Source organism: Marmota monax, unplaced genomic scaffold (genome assembly GCF_021218885.2).
Source record: "Marmota monax isolate L192 unplaced genomic scaffold, Marmota_monax_Labrador192_F-V1.1 WCK01_AAM20220418_F8-fsc00028, whole genome shotgun sequence".
In the NCBI taxonomy this organism is placed as follows: Eukaryota; Metazoa; Chordata; class Mammalia; order Rodentia; family Sciuridae; genus Marmota; species Marmota monax.
The window spans coordinates 9,659,182-9,677,024 of NW_026694779.1; the positions used below are offsets into that span (position 1 = coordinate 9,659,182).

Below are 17,843 nucleotides of genomic sequence, written 5' to 3' on the forward strand. Positions count from 1 at the left end.
AAAGTGAGGTGGAAGGCGACATTTTAGCCGGGCGTGGTGGCTCACACCTGTAACCCCAGAGGCTTGGGAGGCTGAGGCCGGAGGATCACAGGTTCGAAGTCAGCCTCAGTAACTTAGCCAACTTTTTCTTTTTTCTCAGTGATAGTGAGAATGATTGGGATGAAGGACATTAGTGGCCTTTAAGAGATGTCACTGTCTTGCTGTGCCCATTTATTCACTGAAGAAAAGTATAATCAACTGGCTACTGAATGACAATCAATGGCTGGGATATATAGGCGGTGTGTTTATAAAACTATGTCATGCCCAAATTAACCTCCTGTGTATCTGCTGTTGTGTTACTAAACAGGCAATTAGTTATGGAATCCCTGTATTCACACACATAATCTGCCATCGATTATGGACACAGAAGGATGGATAAGACAGGGTCGAGTCTTGTCCATCCTTCTGGACACATGTTCAATCAGCATACCACAGTGACACCCAACACAGGCACATCCATGTTTGTAGCAGCACAACTCAACGAGAGCTAAGCTATGAAACCAACCAAGGTGCCCTTCAACAGATGAAGGGGTAAAGAGAAGGTGGTGTACACACAGAGTGGAATATTACTCAGCTGTAAAGAAGAATGCCTCTGTGGCATTTGCTGGCCAATGGAGGGATCTGGAGACTCTCATGCTGAGTGAAATAAGCCAATCCCCAAAAGTCAAAGGTCAGATGTTTTCTCTGATAAAAAATGGGAGAGGGGGGGCAGAATTTTAAAAAGAGAAAGAATAAGAGAGAAAAAGGGAGAAAATAGGGAGAAGGAATTTCATGAAAATAGAGGAAAGATCAGTGGAGTAGAGGAGATTGAGCGGGACTCCAAGATGGCGGAGTAGAGCTTCCAAGATGGCGGAGTAGAACTTCCAAGATGGCAGAGTAGAGCTTCCAAGATGGCGGAGTAGAACTTCCAAGATGGCGGAGTAGAGCTTCCAAGATGGCGGAGTAGAACTTCCAAGATGGCGGAGTAGAGCTTCCAAGATGGCAGAGTAGAGCTTCCAAGATGGCGGAGTAGAACTTCCAAGATGGTGGAGTAGAGCTTCCAAGATGGCGGAGCAGAACTTCCAAGATGGCAGAGTAGGACTTCCAAAATGGCAACTAGGAGACACAGGGTTACCGACCCTTCACGACTAGAGCGGGTCAGACTGTGACCCTCGTCACCCTAGGGCACTGGACCAGGACCGAATTCTGGACACAGCATAGGAACCGCCCAGCCCCCTCCACCTCACCGGATACCCCGGCCCGGAAACCAACGGTCGCCATCTTGGAAGACTTACCTCATCAGCTGTGGGCGGGTACAGCAGACAGCGCGATGGGCGTCTGAACAGGTGTGTGAGTCCCAGCCCCCCTCTCCCCAGCTGTGATAGCCCAGAACCTTCCTCACCAGCTCCCGGTGGGCGTGGCTATCAGAGGGAACGCCCCCTCTCCACAGCTGTGATGACGGGTGACCACCCAACACAGAGGTAGCGCTCAGTTGACCAGGAGTGCAGAGCAGCCAGGGCACCGCGCGCACCGAGTGAACCCCAGGCTGCGGAGAAGAGTCCCAGCAACTGGGGCCCCGTGGGCAGGAGAGGTGACGGGGATAGAGACCCGGAGCCACCCAAAGAGCCCGGAATTGGAGAGGCGCCCCACCCGGATTGCTTCCCCGATCCTGAGGGCAGAGACTCAGCCTGGAGTGCACAGCGCCACCTACTGGGGGAGAAGAAAACTGGACTCTAAGAAGGCATTTTTATTTCTTTTTCCTGCTTTTTTTTTTTTTTTATCTTTTTCTTCTCTCTTTTTCTCACTCCTTTCTCTCTATCTCTTCCCCCTCTTTATTTTTCTTCTGCTTTTCTTTTTACTTTTCTTCCTCCTTCTCTTCCTCTCCCAACCTCCCAAGTGTCACTATTTCTACTATGTGCAATTTACTCAATGCAAATAGGTGTTTGTTTCTGTGCTTCTTATTGTCCTCCCACGTACTTAACTACCCTAAAATACCTCCTGTCTATTCTCCTGCTAATAACCCCCTTCGTGAGAGCTCTCCTCCAAAGTAGCTAAGATATACTAGCCCCATACCCTCACCTCTTTCCCCCCCTAAACATAAAGTCCTACGCCCACCCTCAGTTCTCTATATGCCTCCAGAAACTGTGTGCCTTTGATGAAGCTCATGAATCTATTTTAAATTATAATTGAATCCAACATCTCTAGACATAGAGACTAACTATAAATATATAAATAACAAAAACTAGCCCATCGATGATGAATACCTGATATTGGGAACTGTTTATCTCCCATCACAAAGGAGAGATCTCGGAACTCTACCAGAGCAATACAGACCTACAGGGGGAAAACCATAGCACAAGAGTCAGGCAGAGCTGGAGAGAAACGTGAGCAACATGAAAATCAAGGAAAGAAAGGATCACAAACAATGCAAGACAAGTCAACATTAGAGGAGGTAACAGCTACAGCAGAGAGAATGTCAAGTAAAGATTTCAGATAAAGATTTCATCAGAATCAGATGATCTGGAGACTCAAGGAAGACCTTAGACAGCAAATGCAGACAAGGAAAGATCACTTTATGAACAATGAATTACATAAACAAATCCAAGAAGAAAAGAGCAACTCTACAGGGAGATAGATGTTATACCAAAAACAAAACAAAACAAAACAAAAAAAACAGAAATCCTGGAAATGAAGGAAATAATAAACTAGATTAAAAACTCAAGTGAGAGCATCACCAGCAGAGTAGACCACTTAGATGATAGAACATCAGACAACGAAGACAAAGTATATCATCTCTAAAAGAGTGTAGACAGATCAGAGAGACTGATAAGAAACCACAAGCAGAACATCCAAGAAATTTGAGATAGCATAAAGGGACCAAAGGAGTGAGCAATCTGTTCAATGAAATAATTTTAGAAAACTTTCCAGACATGAAGAATGAAATGGAAATCCAAATCCTAGAAGCCTACAGGACGCCAAATGTACAAAACCACAAGAGATCCACGCCAAGGCCTATTATAATGAAAATGCCCAACATACAGAACAAGGAGAGAATTTTAAAAGCCACAAGAGAAAGGAAACAGATTACATTTAGGGTTAAACCCTATACTCAAAGGACTTAAAAACAGCATACTACAGGGACACAGCCACATCAATGTTTATAGCAGCACAATTCACAATAGCTAAACTGTGGAACCAACGTAGATGCCCTTCAATGGATGAATGGATAAAAAAAGTGTGGCATTTATACACAATGGAATATTACTCAGCACTAAAAAATAATAAGATTGTGGCATTTGCAGGGAAATGGATGGCATCAGAGCAGATTATGCTAAGTGAAGTTAGCCAATCCCTAAAAAACAAATGCCGAATGTCTTCTCGGCTATAAGGGGGGTGACTCAAAATGGGGTAGGAAGGAAGAACATGGGAAGAAGATTACCTCTAGATAGGGAAGAGGGGTGGGAGGGAAAGGGAGGGAGAAGGGGAACTGCATGGATGGTGGAAGGAGACTCTCATCCTTGTACAAAATACATGTATGAAGATGTGAAAAAAAAAGAAAAGAATTTCCTTTTCATGAAAAAGAAGACCCATGCTCATAACAGAATGCATGTTTAGGAAAAAAATAAAAATAAAAAAATAAAAGCTTTTAAACTTAAAAAAAGAAGAGATTGAGAGGAGGAAGAAAGGTTGGGAAACGGAAGAACAGTGGAGTGAATCTGACCAGACTTTCATATGGACATACCTAAGCATAGAACAGTGAATCCCAACACCAAGAATGTCCACAAGGCAGTAATTAAAAAAAAAAAAAAACTCTAAATAAATTTTGCAAAAAGATCAGTAGAGGAGAGGGAGGGGAGAAGGGGGAGGACAGTGGGGGAGGGGGACATGCTGGGGAATGAACGAGAACAAATTAGATTCCATGTGCCTGTGTAAAAAGGTATCCTCATGCTATAGATAACTAAAAATAATCTTTAACAGGAGACACAGATAGTGAATTTGCGATTTATTCCAAGTACAGGTCAAAGGCATGAATCAGGAAAACAGAATGCTCTAATTTACATTCCTTTTTTTTAAGGTGACTCTGGCTGCTCTGTGATGTGTGGTTAAACAAAACGTTTGACAACGTCGCAAGAATAGGGAAGAGTAGATGTGGCAGAAAGTAGTAGTCTTGATTTGAGCATTTCTTTAAGGATAAGTAGGAAAAAAATTGGGATTTAATTGTAGAGTATCTGGCTAGATTTGTAGCTGGACAAGCTCGTGCAAACAATATTGATTGGAAGGTTTGATTTCACCTTAGTAGAAGTTCTCTGGTAGCTTGCTGCCTTGGTTATCAGACTAGTTACACGTTCATCAAGTTTTTGGCTGGTGGACACTAAACCCATAAGACAATCAATATGTCACATTAAAAATATTAAAAAACAAAATAATTAAAACAATTTCAAACGTAATGTAACAAAGGGTCACTGCTCGGAAGGCGTATTTAAAAGGGTAAATACAATTCTCTGATGTTACGTTGATAAAAAAAAAAAAAACATGTTGGCTAGTTCTAGATTAATAGAAACTTGAGAAAAATCAACTGTCTGATTGACCATGACTGCATGTTCAGAATAAGATTATAATGGGAGACTGGAGTTTCCACAAAAATGAACATTATTGCCAGCGGTATTTGTTGAAAATGAAGTCCTTGTCATGGGATACGTCATGTCTCAGCATCCTCTGCAAAGGTCAAGGGACATGCATGGCATTGTGCTTATTTCTAGGAGGCCATGATTCAGCAGACAAGTATGCATCATTGAGAGTTGTGAAGATGGTATAAAGCAGGAAAACAGAATGATCTAATTTACACTTTTAAAAGATGACACTGGCTTCTCTGTGGTGTTTTTGTTTTTTGTTTTTGTTTTTTGGTAGTCGTAGATGGACAGAATGTCTTTATTTATTTTTATGGGGTGCTAAAAATCGAATCCAGTGCCTCACACATTGTGAGGCAAGCTCTCTGGCACTGAGCTACAGCCGTAGCCCTGATGAGTGGATTTTTTAAAAGAAGGGTTTGAAAATGTAGCAAGACCAAGTAGGAGCGGATATTGCTGAAACTAGTACAAAGAATTCTGGCATAAGATATATTTTCATATACTTGAAGCTTAACTTGTATCATACAGAAAGGATTAGAAGTGATAGAATTTTAGATTGAACTTTCGGGGCAAACACTTTGTATCTAAACCACAACAGAATTTGAAGGAAGAGAAGAGTTTTTCTATTTTTGAACAAGGAAGCCATCTACTCTGCATCAGGAGGCTTTGGGAGGATCAGGTGAACTCTCCCTTACCGGGATTTTTTCAAAACAAATCATTATCTGCCAAGGCTTTGGGCGAGTGTGGATGTATCACTGAATGTTCTAGTCAGCTTTTTCATGACTGTGATCCAAAGACCTGACGAGAACAGTTTTAGAGAAGGAAACGTTTATGTGGGGGCTCACAGTTTCGGAGGTCTCAGTCCACAGATGGTCAGCTCTATGGCTCTCAGACCAAGATCAGGCGGCACATTATGGCGGAAAGTTGGAGGAGGAAAGAAGCTCAGGACGTGGTAATCAGGAAGCAGAGAGCACTCTGCTCACCAGGGACAAATCTCTGCTCACTGCAGACGAATGTCCCCAGGGACCCATCTCCTCTATCCACACCCTACCTGCCGACGTCCACCACCCAGTTAATCCATCCAAGTGCATTAGTGCACCAACTAGGTTAAGACACTCCTCTAAACCCTTTGCATTGTCTCACACATGAGCTTTTGGGGACACCTCATAGCTAAACCATAAGACTAATGATATGGGAACAGCAAGGTGGTTTTCAGACACAGGTCCTCAGGCCAACTCCTCACAGAACGAACAGGGGGACATTTCCTTGGGCTTCATTATTCTATTTAAACGACCGATCTTGAATACAAGATTCCATTTTTTCTGCAATTTTTTTTAATAGTAAAATTGCCTGAACATTTACCAAAGGGCCATCTTGAGGGTTGGTCATTTATTTTTTTAAATGTACTTTAGGAAAATGAAAAGTTGACATCTCTATGTTTTTGTTGATGTTGTGACTATTTGTTGAAAATTTCTCATCTTACAAAATCTAGAAATCGAGGAATCATAAGATTCAGGGAGTCCTTAGATTCTTCCCTACTCTGAGCAGCCATGATCCTCAAACGAAGCTCGCGAGATTCACGTGTCATCACTGAAAAATTAAATGCAGATTTTAGGCTTGTATGAAGCCAAGAGGGGTAAAGAAGCCCTCGGAACCCCATAGCACTTAATCAGACATATTATCTTCCCGTTATTCTGGGCACCTAAGAATGTTTAGGAGACCTTCCCCAGGAGACATTCACCAACAACATCATCCTGAATCCCCACATCCACATGATTCTCAGAAAAATTCATTTCTCGACGAATAAAAAAAATACCACCAAACAAGCAATAACAGATGAGGCACTGGATATTAGGCATATTTGATATCGAGGTCCCGGAGAGGATTTTGTTAATGAGAATATTCGACTGCGTTAGTGTCAACAGGCTTAGTAATGATGAAACCTTTGACAGGAAGGCGCCGCTGTACAGAGTTGGGATTTCACACCAGGAAATGTATAATCATATGCAAATACATAAGACCCTGAAACCTGCTGCTCAACTTCACTCCTTGAAGACCCGCACGCTCCAATGTGTACTCTCTGCTCTTGCCTGGGATTTTACTTACAAGCTGTCATTTCCAAATTATACTTTCTTTCGCATACTCGTGGAGTTTTATTAAAAAGTAGTCTTAAGAGATGGTAATTTTCAAAAATTTTCTGGTCCTGGGGATTGAACCCAGGGGTGCTTTACCGCTGAGCTACATCCCCAGCCCTTTTTTAATTTTAATTTTGAGACAGGTTCTCAGTAAGTTGCCGAGGCTGATGGTTGACTCTATGATCCCCCTGCCTCAGTCTCCTGAGTTGCTGGGATTATAGAAATGTACCATTTTTTTTAAAGGCTCTAAATCAGAAATGTAAAAGGCGAGAAATAATAAAACTCTCCTTTTGGTTATTATTGAAACTGCTTTTCAATGTTTTTCTACTCCATGAATTTTTTTTTAAATTATAGAATTATAGGATTACCTGGTGAGGCTTTGCTCCCTACTGTGTGCTGTATGGGTAAAGTATTTCTCTTATCAACTACTACATTGGCATTTTTATTTGCTTTCTTGTGCACATTCTATTTAAAATATATATCTGTGTAACTTGTGTACATGCATTTATACATGTGTAAATTTCAGTGTGTGTGAATTTGTGTGTACCAAGCATCAGATAACCAAATCAGCAGGACACAGTGGTGCACACCTGTAATCCCAGTGGCTCAGGAGGCTGAGGCAGGAGGATCCCGAGTTCAAAGCCAGCCTCAGCAAAAGTGAGACCCTAAGCAACTCAGTGAGACCCTGTCTCTAAATAAAATACAAAATAGGGCTGAGGAGGTGGCTCAGTGGTCAAGTGCCCCTGAATTTAATCCCCAGTATCAAAAAACCAAAATGAAACAAAAACCCAAATCATCATATAATCCCTATAATCAAACTCTCTCAATCCTTCTGAAAGCACAAAGATACGTCTTCCCACTCCTACTTACAGTTTATCCTACCAATGAGACTTTTCTGAAAATATGCAAAGAGGTAAAGATCGTATAACAAATTAAAATCTGTTCTGTTTTTTAAAAAGAGACTGTTTGGAAAGCACACGGGTACAACAGAACAAAACATTTGCGGCGTGATCTAATTGCTACTTACAAGCAAACTGGAGCTTGGCTTCTCTGCTAACAATTGTTCCAAACGAGTTTGTTGCTACACACTGGTATGTTCCGGCGTCTTGGGTTTTATTGGGGTTATTGATCAGCAAACTGCCTTCAACAACACTGTAGCGGAAATCCATACCCACGTCAACATCGGTTCCATTTAACTTCCACCTGTAGTATAAAAAGACCCGTAGATAAAGCCTTGTAAGATGAGTCAATATTTCCGAATCGTCTAAAATATATATTAAAAAAAAAAAAACCTACAAATAGTGACCTCTTTGAAAGCATGAGAAAAAATATCAGACACGTCCCACCTGCAACGGTGACGTCTTATGCACTTAATAGAGAGAGCATGCCCTTTCACGCACGCGATGATGGCACAATTTTACAACCTGTATTTGGGGACCTCTAAGGATGCTACCAACATAACACTTCACTGTTTGAAGAGAGGTTTTCCCACAGCTCCTTGGGGAATTTTTTTTTTTTTTCAGACAGGGCTTCTCGGTGAAGACTCACTGGGCGGTTTGCAGGGATTCTCTCAATTGTTGACAGAATACACCATTTTGAGGTAGACTGCTGAGTATTTGGGGGGAATTGCAGTAGAGTTGCTTTGATGGGGTCCTTAATACGACCAAAGTGGCTGATTGCAAAGCAGAGAACACCAGTGACCGAGAGTGGCTGTGGCGACCAAATCTGCCCGTGGATCACTTTGAAGATCTCCTTAGTGACATCAGTCAGTCACCCCAGTGGACTGCACGTCAGGCCATTAGGTCACGGAGTCAGTGTTCCACTGTGCTTCTCTGTATTTACCTGAGTACCCTGAGGATCTGACTAGAGCAGTTAACCCAATGTATGAGCTTTAGTGGGACTCAGGCATTTCAAGCGCGAACCCTTTAGGAACAAGACCCACAATTTTGTTTAGATAGTCAGTATCCTTCCAAACAAAGTGGATCTTAACCAAATCACCTCTCAGCAAGTCATTTGAATACTTATAGACTTTTTAACAAATGCAATTCAGTAGCTATCTTATTTTTTTTTTACCCTACAAATTTTAGAGTACCAGATAATGAAAAATTGTATAGATGGTGCAATCACAGGGAGAGATAAAATAATAAGGAAACACTGGAACAGAAAGAAATCTGATCCAAATCAACGAGAGACATTCATTTCATTGCCTTCCAATAGTGAAGATGTATGTGTGCAAATGCATGTTCATTGTGTACCCTCTGATAACGTTCTGGGGTACTACAGTTGTATGTACATCACCTACAGTCATTGAAACGGAATATTTATAGTTCAATTAGTTTCCAGTTCTGGGATATCTTATATCAACTAAAGCAAATGCTGAGTCATAATTCATTTTTTTCTGTTCAGATTTCTCACCCAATTCAAGGTCAATGTCAGGGAGCCCTGCACGGTGGTGCATGCTTACAATCCCAGCAGCTCGGGAGGCTGAGGCAGGAGGATTGCAATTTCAAAGCCAGCCTCAACCACTTAGCAAGGCCCTAAGCCACTTAGCAAAACCCTCTTTCAAAATTAAAAATTCACTGGGCTGTGGGGAGGTGGTGTGGCTTAGTGGCCAAATGCCCCCCAAGTTCAATCTTCAGTAACAATAACAACAAAAAAGAGTCATTTGTAAAGGACACTTCCTCTAATTTCCAATAAAGTCCTCCTCGAGAGTCCTCCTTAAAATGAATCAAACCTTGATCCACTCTCCTCCAGAAATCTCCTGGCTCCTTTCTGTAAGAATTCTGCCTTCCCTGTAGACAGTCTGTCTGAATGATTTTTGTCTTCTCCTGTTCGCCATCTAGAATTTGATATTCTGTTTGTGCTCAATCAACACTTGTTGAACTGAATCGACTGACTGTTTCACTGCTTGCTAGACCCGTGAGCTTGGAGCATACATGATTTATGGAGCCTTGTAGGACACTACAGCACAGCCGCATCTCTTTATTGATATCTGTGTCTTTGAAATGTAAAAAAAAAAATTCTACAAACAGGAGGGGTAGGAACTCTGGGTTAGAAGCAAAAAACAGGGCAGAGTGCTTCATGTGTTCATGGGTAAGAAGGTGGGGATCAGAAACTGACAGTGTTTTTAGGCTCGGCAGTAATAAAAAAAATTACAAGAAAGTAATAAGCAATAATATTACAAGAAAGTAATAAGCAATAAAGAGAACAGCCGGGTTGCATTCCAGGGAGTATTAGATACACATGAATCTCTGGAGCTCACTGCCCGCCCCACGGTTTGCACTCCACTGATGATGTCTGGGCCATAACTCTCGCTTCCAATGATAGTAGGGCAATTTAATATGACCAATCTAAGAACTCAAAGAGGAAATTGCAATCCAATGTGAGCTGCAAGCCGAATGTGTGTGCAATTGGGGAGTGGAACCACGTGGGTCTTTTTAGAAAAGCGACTGTAGGACTCGCACCACCTCCATAGGTTGTTCTCCACGAGGGCATCTCAACCCCAAACCCTGTGCACAAAGTCCGTTCATCTCTTTTATTGCCCTCTTCTACATACAAACAGCAAAAGAAAGGGGGTTATTTAGAAAATAGAGTGCTCTCTGAGAAATGCCGTGGAGTCTCTATTACCAGGGTTTTACTGGGAGGCGGTCGGTTGGGGTTCCCTGCAACTGAACGTGGATTGCACTGAATGCTGGATTTCATTGCACAGGGCAAGATTCCAAAAAACAACAACAATAATAATAATAAAAATGCACAATGAACTCTCAACATTTGCAGAATCTTTCATGCATGGGTAACATAGAATGGGTAATACAGAGGTAATGCTCATATGGAGCCAAGAAGAGATTTTTTTCCCCAGGGGCCAAGACAAATTGGTGTCTCCTAAGCTGATTTCTGAATTACTTGGGGAATCACGGCTCCCAGGTCTCCAGAGAGTTTAGGGCTGAACACAACCTAACATCGACAGTGGGAAGCCCAGCGAGGGACGGTTTTGCAGACTTGGCTGGGAAGCGCTCCATGGGATTCGCGGTAGTAGCAAAACCCTCTCCTTTTATGAACCCTTTGAACTTGACCCTCAGAGAGGGTGCGGGGGCGGGGGGGGGTGCTCTGGGACTCGGATTTGTTTTCTGCAAACTCGGCCCAAGACAAACCTCACAGCACAAAATAACTCTGACCGGGAGCGTGAACCTTTGCCTCCCTCTGGAAACTGGATGCTGAGCAGAAAAGGAATGTCATCTGTCCTTAGGGAAACCTTCCTACAAGGCCAGTTGGTACAAGTCAAAGCTTCTTAAATTTTCCTGGGTCTGGGTCAATCCTTTCAAAATGGAGGGGCAGGAACAATGAAAAGAAGAGGCTTTTTCCGTGGAGGGAATGACAGCAAAGCAAAGAGGTCACTTGGGGTATCCCCGAGGCTGCAGATGCCCGTGGAGAGAGTTCAGCCTGGAATTCTTCCTCCCTGCCCTTCTGGGTCAAGGTCAACCTCCCGACTGCTCCAGTTCCGCCTGCAAGGTCTTTGAAAACACCTGATCTCTTCATTCTTTCTCCTGCTCTTCCCTTCAACCAGAGGCAGTTTATATTTTATTTTCTAAGCTCCCAGGTACGGATCTACTATCATGTCACAGGGAATCTGCCAAAGGCCACATAAAGGCAAGCCACGTGCTCTACCAGAAATTGCTAGTGCCTATGGATTCAAAGGGCTTCTTCTCCTTTTTTTCCCTGGCAATCTTTAAAAAAAACAAACATACATAATAGGTTTCTGTTCGGTGGCTTGTTTTAAATAACAGGAGGAGCCCCCCTCTCTCTAGAAACACCATGTTACAAAAGCAACGTTAATGAAAGGTCACAGTCTGCAGAAAAACAGAGCAGCCACTTTGCCAAATTCCACCTGCAAAAAATTGGTTTTCCCATTGACAGCTAAAAAACGTCTGAACCTCCGTTTGGCTCTACACGGAACCTGGGCTCTGGGAACCCATCATTTGTGTATCTGGGAACGTTTCCCTCCTGAGTTTCATTTTTTTTTTTTAACCATAGAATGCATTTCAAAAATCCTTGAGCCTTGAGTCAACTCTATTAGAGACTGAATAACGATGTGCAATCTGGTTTGCTCAGGACAGAGCCGGGTTCACAGCTGCTGTCCTAGAATGATTATCAACAGTGGACTTTGGCTCTCCAGAGTGTCCTATTTGGGAGGATAAATTGTACGTTCACTCTAATTATAGGGTCCATCCTAATTAGAGTTGGTTTTTTTTTAATTATTTTTTTCCTCTCTTCCTTTCTGAAGTGCATTTCCTTTTCTTATCCATGTAGGGCAAAAGACTGTGTGCCCTTCAGAAGAAAAGTTTAAAAATGTCTCCCTTTTCTGTGAAACCTTCAAAGCCATCGACCCCTGCTCCTGGCCAATGAGGCTGCCTTGCTTGCAGGATGCCCTAGACCTTGGGAGTGCTCAACTCACATTTACATATGACAGTGCTCCAGTTAACTTCAACATTCAGGCAGTACCCCGGCCATCCCTGGGGTACTGAATTGCTTTAGGGCCTCACTAAATTGCTGAGGCTGGCTTAGAACCCCACGATCCTCCTGCCTCAGCCTCCTGAGCTGCTGGGAGCCTACTACTCTTTATCCCATGTATAACCCACTCTGCTAAGACCACCGTCCTTCAATGTCTATGAAGTATCTTTGCCTTCTACTTGAAAACTACCTGTCTCAGCTCTAACCCTCACCCCTTTAAAAAAAAAAAAACTTTCCTGATGGTTCCAATGTCTCCTATAACATATATTTCTTTGGTCTTTCAAAAGAATATAATTTATTCTTAGCCTAAATGTTTTACCAATAAATTTGGATAGGGAAAAACTATGATTTATTTATAAGAGATGCATAAATTATAAAGAATTAAGACAATGAAGACCTATGTATTAAAAAAAAGGAATATTATCACTACTCTTGAAATCTCCTGTATGCGCTTAGGTTAGAAGCACTTCTGCTTGATGGTTAATCACAAAAATCTTTAATTTGGGCTTTTCCATTCCAAACATTATTAAAAGGATTCTATTGCGTATGGAAGTAATCTTTGAAGGAGTTTGGAAGATGCTACCCCAAAATATGCTGCTGTAGCATATTTGGATTAAAGGCACTTGAAAAACAAGTTCACGAAGATCACCCTGACCTTCACTCCATCTCTAAAAAGCTGGAGATGAAATTCCCACATGAAAGATACTGTCCCTAAGCCAGAATCAAAGTCACATTCTTATCAGGGACAGGAAGTTGAGAAAGAGAAAGTTCTGCACAAACCTTGTTCAAATATTTTCCCTTGGCTGTCCCACATAAGTTAGTTACATTCTCACTCCACTACTCTCTCTCTCTCTCTCTCTCTTTTCTTTTTTTGGTACTAGGGGGTTGAACTCAGGGGCACTTAAACACTGAGCCACATCCCCAGCCCCCCGCCCCCATTTTTTCTATTTTATTTAGAAACAGGTCTCACTGAATTGCTTAGGGCCTCACTAAATTGCTGAGGCTGGCTTAGAACCCACGATCCTCCTGTCTCAGCCTCCTGAGCTGATGGGAGCCTACTACTCTGTATATAGGTGTTCACCAATGATTACAGCTTTCGGTCATTAACCTGTGACAGTTTCCTGGACACAGAAAACTTGTATGAAATAAATGTGCATATACTTTTTTAAAAAATTTTCCCCTGTTGGTATATCTTCTGTCAATATAATTCTCAGGCCCTGCTAAAAACCCTAAGAGGGTGGAGGTAATTATAGCTTTGCCTCCCGGGGACCTTGAACAACCCCTCCTTCTTTCCTGCACTTGAACTTTGTAAATATGCAATGATATGTTGTGATTCTGCTGTGATTTACTTTGCTTCCTCGACATTATTTGCCTGCAACCCATCCACGGATCATGTGCATGAGGTGATCTTGTGTGAACCCACCAGCCTGGTTATTTCCTGACGTGTTATGAACTTTCACATCCTGCATCAGAGAGCAGGAGGGACCCTGGTGTCACGAGCTAACACTGTCCCAGCCAGATACCAAGAGTTTTTCCAATTTACACTCCCACTAGGTGGGTTCGGAGGTTTTCTTTGCTCCACATCTCACCAACACATGGCCAATCTTTTAAATTTCCGTCAATCTGTGACGTGGGGAAGAGTATGTCAATTTACTTTAAATTGCATATTCGTTTCCTAAGGAGATTGATCAACCTTTTCATGTTTACCGGATATCTGGTCTCCGTTTCCTTAGAAGGACCCACTCGAATGTTTTACTAATATTTCCACTTGTCTTTTTTTACATTTTGATTTAAGGGAATTTTAAAAATATTCTGGATTCCGATCCTTCACTGATGACAAATACATCAAAAAATTTCTTCCCCAATCTGAAGCTTGTAATTTTGCATATCTCCGTATATTCTGTTGAATGGAAGTTCCCAATATTAAAAAAGTTAAATATTTGATGATTTATACTTTCTCTTCCCCCCGTCCTGAAGTCATACATATGCATGCCTATTTTCTTTTCCACTTGTTCTAAATGTGCCATTGAGGTCTTCTATCCATCTGGAACGGGTTTTTGGCGTTTGCTGTAAAATAAGCATTTGCTTTTATTTTATTTATTTAACCATATGGTCCATCCATTGTCCAGAGTCTCTCTTTTCATTTTTTTTCCCTATCATTGGCCTGAATTGTAACTTTTACTCTTTCTTATCTTCACCAGGCAGTAGTATTTTATTTTAGCATTTTTCTTACTTAGTGCAATCAACCCGTATGTGGAAGAACTAACACTTGATCCTTGATTTGCTTATCATTTGTTCTTGGATCTCAGGCTTTTTTTCCTTGGGATCATTTCTTACGCGGCGTCAGGTGTGTCTTTTAGAATTCCCTTTAGTACCAATAGGCTGGAATCAAGCTTGGGTTTCTGTCTGCCTAAAGGTATTTTCATTTTGTTCTCTCTCTCTCTTTTTCATTAACTTCCAAATGACACATAAAAGTCAGGCCTGTTTATGGAGCACAGTGTGACAACTTGACATGTCTACACAAGGTGCAATGATCAAGGGTAGGCACCACTTGGTGTTGAGAAACTTCCAACTCCACTCTTTTTTGAGAAAGACAATAAATCATTGCAGACTATAATCCCCCTATGGTGCTGGAGAGCTAGAACTCATTCTTCCTACCTAACTGTATTTTGGGACTTGTTATCCAACCTCTCCTTATCTCCTCCCCTTTTCCCTTCCCAACTCTGCTAACCCTCTTCTACTCTCTATGGCCAAGAGATCAACTTTTTATCTTCCACATATACCATATACGTAAGAGCATGCATGCAGTATTTGTCTTTTTGTGCCTGATTTATTTCCCTTAACATAACATCCTCCAGTTCTATCCGCCGGTGCTCAAATGTCAACTTCATTATTTTTTATGACCAAGTAATATTCCATTGGGCACAGATCATACTCTTTCTTTGTCTTTTTCTCTGTTGATGGACATCCCAGTTGATTCCACATCTTGGCTATTTTGAGTATTACAACAGTTAAGGGGGGCGGGAGGTCCACGTATCTCTTTGGCTGGATACCTTGTTGGATAGTGGATCATATGGTAGGTCTATTTTTTAGTTTTATTGAGGAACTTCTATCCAATTATTCACAATGGCTGTCCATTCCCATCAGCAGTCCCTTTTCTCTGCATTGTCCCTAGCATTTGTAATTGTCGTCTTGATTACAGCCGTTCTTTGTTCTCCTTGCTTGCTGTCGATATAAGTCTGACAGCTAAATAGAGAAAGGTCTGCTCTTCTTCTCTCTTTGGTTGCTACTGAAAAGTCGATTGCCGCTGAGGCTTCATCTCTTTGAAGACGGCCTGTGTTACATCTCGGACTCCTTGGAGCGACCATCTCTCTGACTTGGCTTTCCGTGGTCTGGCTGTTCTACAGGAGGCTTTACTTGCATTGATACTTGAAATACACTGGGCTTCTGATATCGGTGGCTCGTGAGTTTTCATGAATTCTGGGGAATTCGGGGCTTCTCTTTAAATGTTGTCTCTGCCTCATTCTTTCTGGTTTTGCTCTCCGACGCTCTGATGAGACTCTGACTGCTTGTCGTCTGTCTGTCTCTCTCTGATATTTAATTTCCGTTTGTCACTTTTAGCTACATTTGCCTGATTTCTTCAGACCTGTCTGGCTGCTCACAAATTCTCGTTTGCCCTACATCTCATTTGCTACGAAGGCCACTCGCACTCCAGGTGTGCAGTTAGCAATGACCTGTGCCTTCTTGTCCCTTGGGAAGGGAGGCTGATTTCTAGTTTACATCGGCTCTAAGGCTGTCGCCCTGGGGGATCTGGTTTATTCTGGGAATTGTTTTCATGTTAGGCTGTCCTGCGAGATGGGTCTTGGCTCTGTCTCTACAAAGGCTGCAAAATCCAAATCTCTGTCTGTGTCGTTTGTCCAGGACACTAAACATCATTTTGCTGGTTTCCAAACCCATTTATGTTTAGATTGTTAGGTATCTGCTATTTTCTTGCCAGCTTACCGATACATTTTAAAACGGTATATATATTTTTTTTAGTTAAAAATATGGTATTAGAAATTGTTAAGGTTTCCCAAAAAAGGGCTAATCCAAATATTGAATTCCTACTACTACCAAATGTCAAATTGGTCACTTAATTTTTTTTTTTTTGTACTAGGGATTAAACTCAAGGAGCACTCGCCCACTGAGCCACCTCCCCAGCCCTCTTTTGTATTTTATTTAGAGACAGGGTCTCACTGAGTTGCTGAGCACCTTGCTTTTGCTGAGACTGGCTTTGAACTGGAGATCCTCCTTCCTCAGCCTCCTGAGAGGCTGGGATGACAGGCATGTGCCACCGCACCTGGCTCACTTAACCTTTCATGAACAGCCACCGCAGACTCCTCTGGCTACCCAGCCATGCCTTCCTAAGAGTTCTATAGATGCCTTTTGCTGAGGACCCCCTGAGCTCTGTGCACGGAGTCCCGCGGTTTGAGGTCAACACACCTGATGTGGGGTTTGGGATTCCCTTTCACTTCACAAGTGAGCTTCACTTTTTTCTCCTCGGAATCCAAAGGGAACATGACGGGGCTTGGCTCTTGAAGGAACACGGGGCCGTGCAGCGCGTAGTCATCTGAAACAAACGGAGGATATGTGTGAAATGAGTGACCTCTTCCCAACAGGCGCAGCCACAGGCCACAGCATCACCATGAACGTAAAATATGCAGAGCAATAATAGTGGGGGGCAGCAGATTTAGCTCTCCCTGGGTAAGAGTTCCCCCTCAAAGACTAAGCCAGTGTGCATCGTGTTAAAGCAGAAGGGACGCTGCTATTCCACTGATCACTCATTTCCCCACCTTTTTTATTTTGGTACTGGGAACTGAACCCAGGGGCACTCTACCACTGAGTCCTAACCCCATCCCCACTCCTTTTTATTTTAAATTTTGACATAGAATCTCACTAACTGGCTAAAGGCCTCGCTGAATTGCAGAGGCTTGGTCTCAAACCAGGAGACCTCCTGTTTCAGCCTCCGGAGTCGCTGAGATTACACGCCCAGGCCGCTGGGCTCCGCTGATCACTTTTTAAATTCACAGTTTCCAGCCAGAACGCCTGCCCCACCCCACCCACATCCCCTACTGCTCACTCTTCCCTCTGGCTGTCACCCCCTTGGACTCTGTTCCTGTTTTGTGCCTCCAAGGTCCCTTTTCTGATACTGGCAATTTTGGAAGACGGGCTAATGTCACAGTGTTAACATTTTCCATCTGTGTCATGAAAGAATGGAATTGGAAAAAAATGGCGAATTTTAAAATATGTTGATAATGAGAAATGCCTCTAAATTGCAAATAGATATGCACAGATACATAGGCATGTGTGCGTGCATGTGCGTGCATGCGTGTGTGTATGCATGCGTGTGTGTGTGTGTGTGTGTGTGTGTACAGCAAAAGACAACTTTAGGAACTCTAAGCAGTTGAGCTGACAGGCTGTAGTTTTGCACACTGATACACAGCAGCTCTGCTTACTGACATGTAACCATAGAGGCTTGCAGCAGCTCACAGGGACCTGTAGAAGATACAGTAGC

General features: G+C 42.5%; 1 protein-coding gene across 4 annotated transcripts in view; it reads right to left on the reverse strand.

Annotated features, from left to right (window-relative positions):
* Cntn4 (contactin 4) overlaps nucleotides 1-17,843 on the reverse strand; it is an 860,889-nt gene that overhangs the window by 263,177 nt on the left and 579,869 nt on the right. For all 4 annotated transcript variants that reach the window (XM_058573008.1, XM_058573005.1, XM_058573006.1 and 1 more), the window contains 2 exons: nucleotides 16,772-16,898; nucleotides 7,809-7,984 (listed from right to left, as the gene is read on the reverse strand). In XM_058573008.1, the coding sequence (XP_058428991.1) occupies nucleotides 7,809-7,984; nucleotides 16,772-16,898 (303 nt within the window). The remainder of the gene's footprint in view (nucleotides 1-7,808; nucleotides 7,985-16,771; nucleotides 16,899-17,843) is intronic.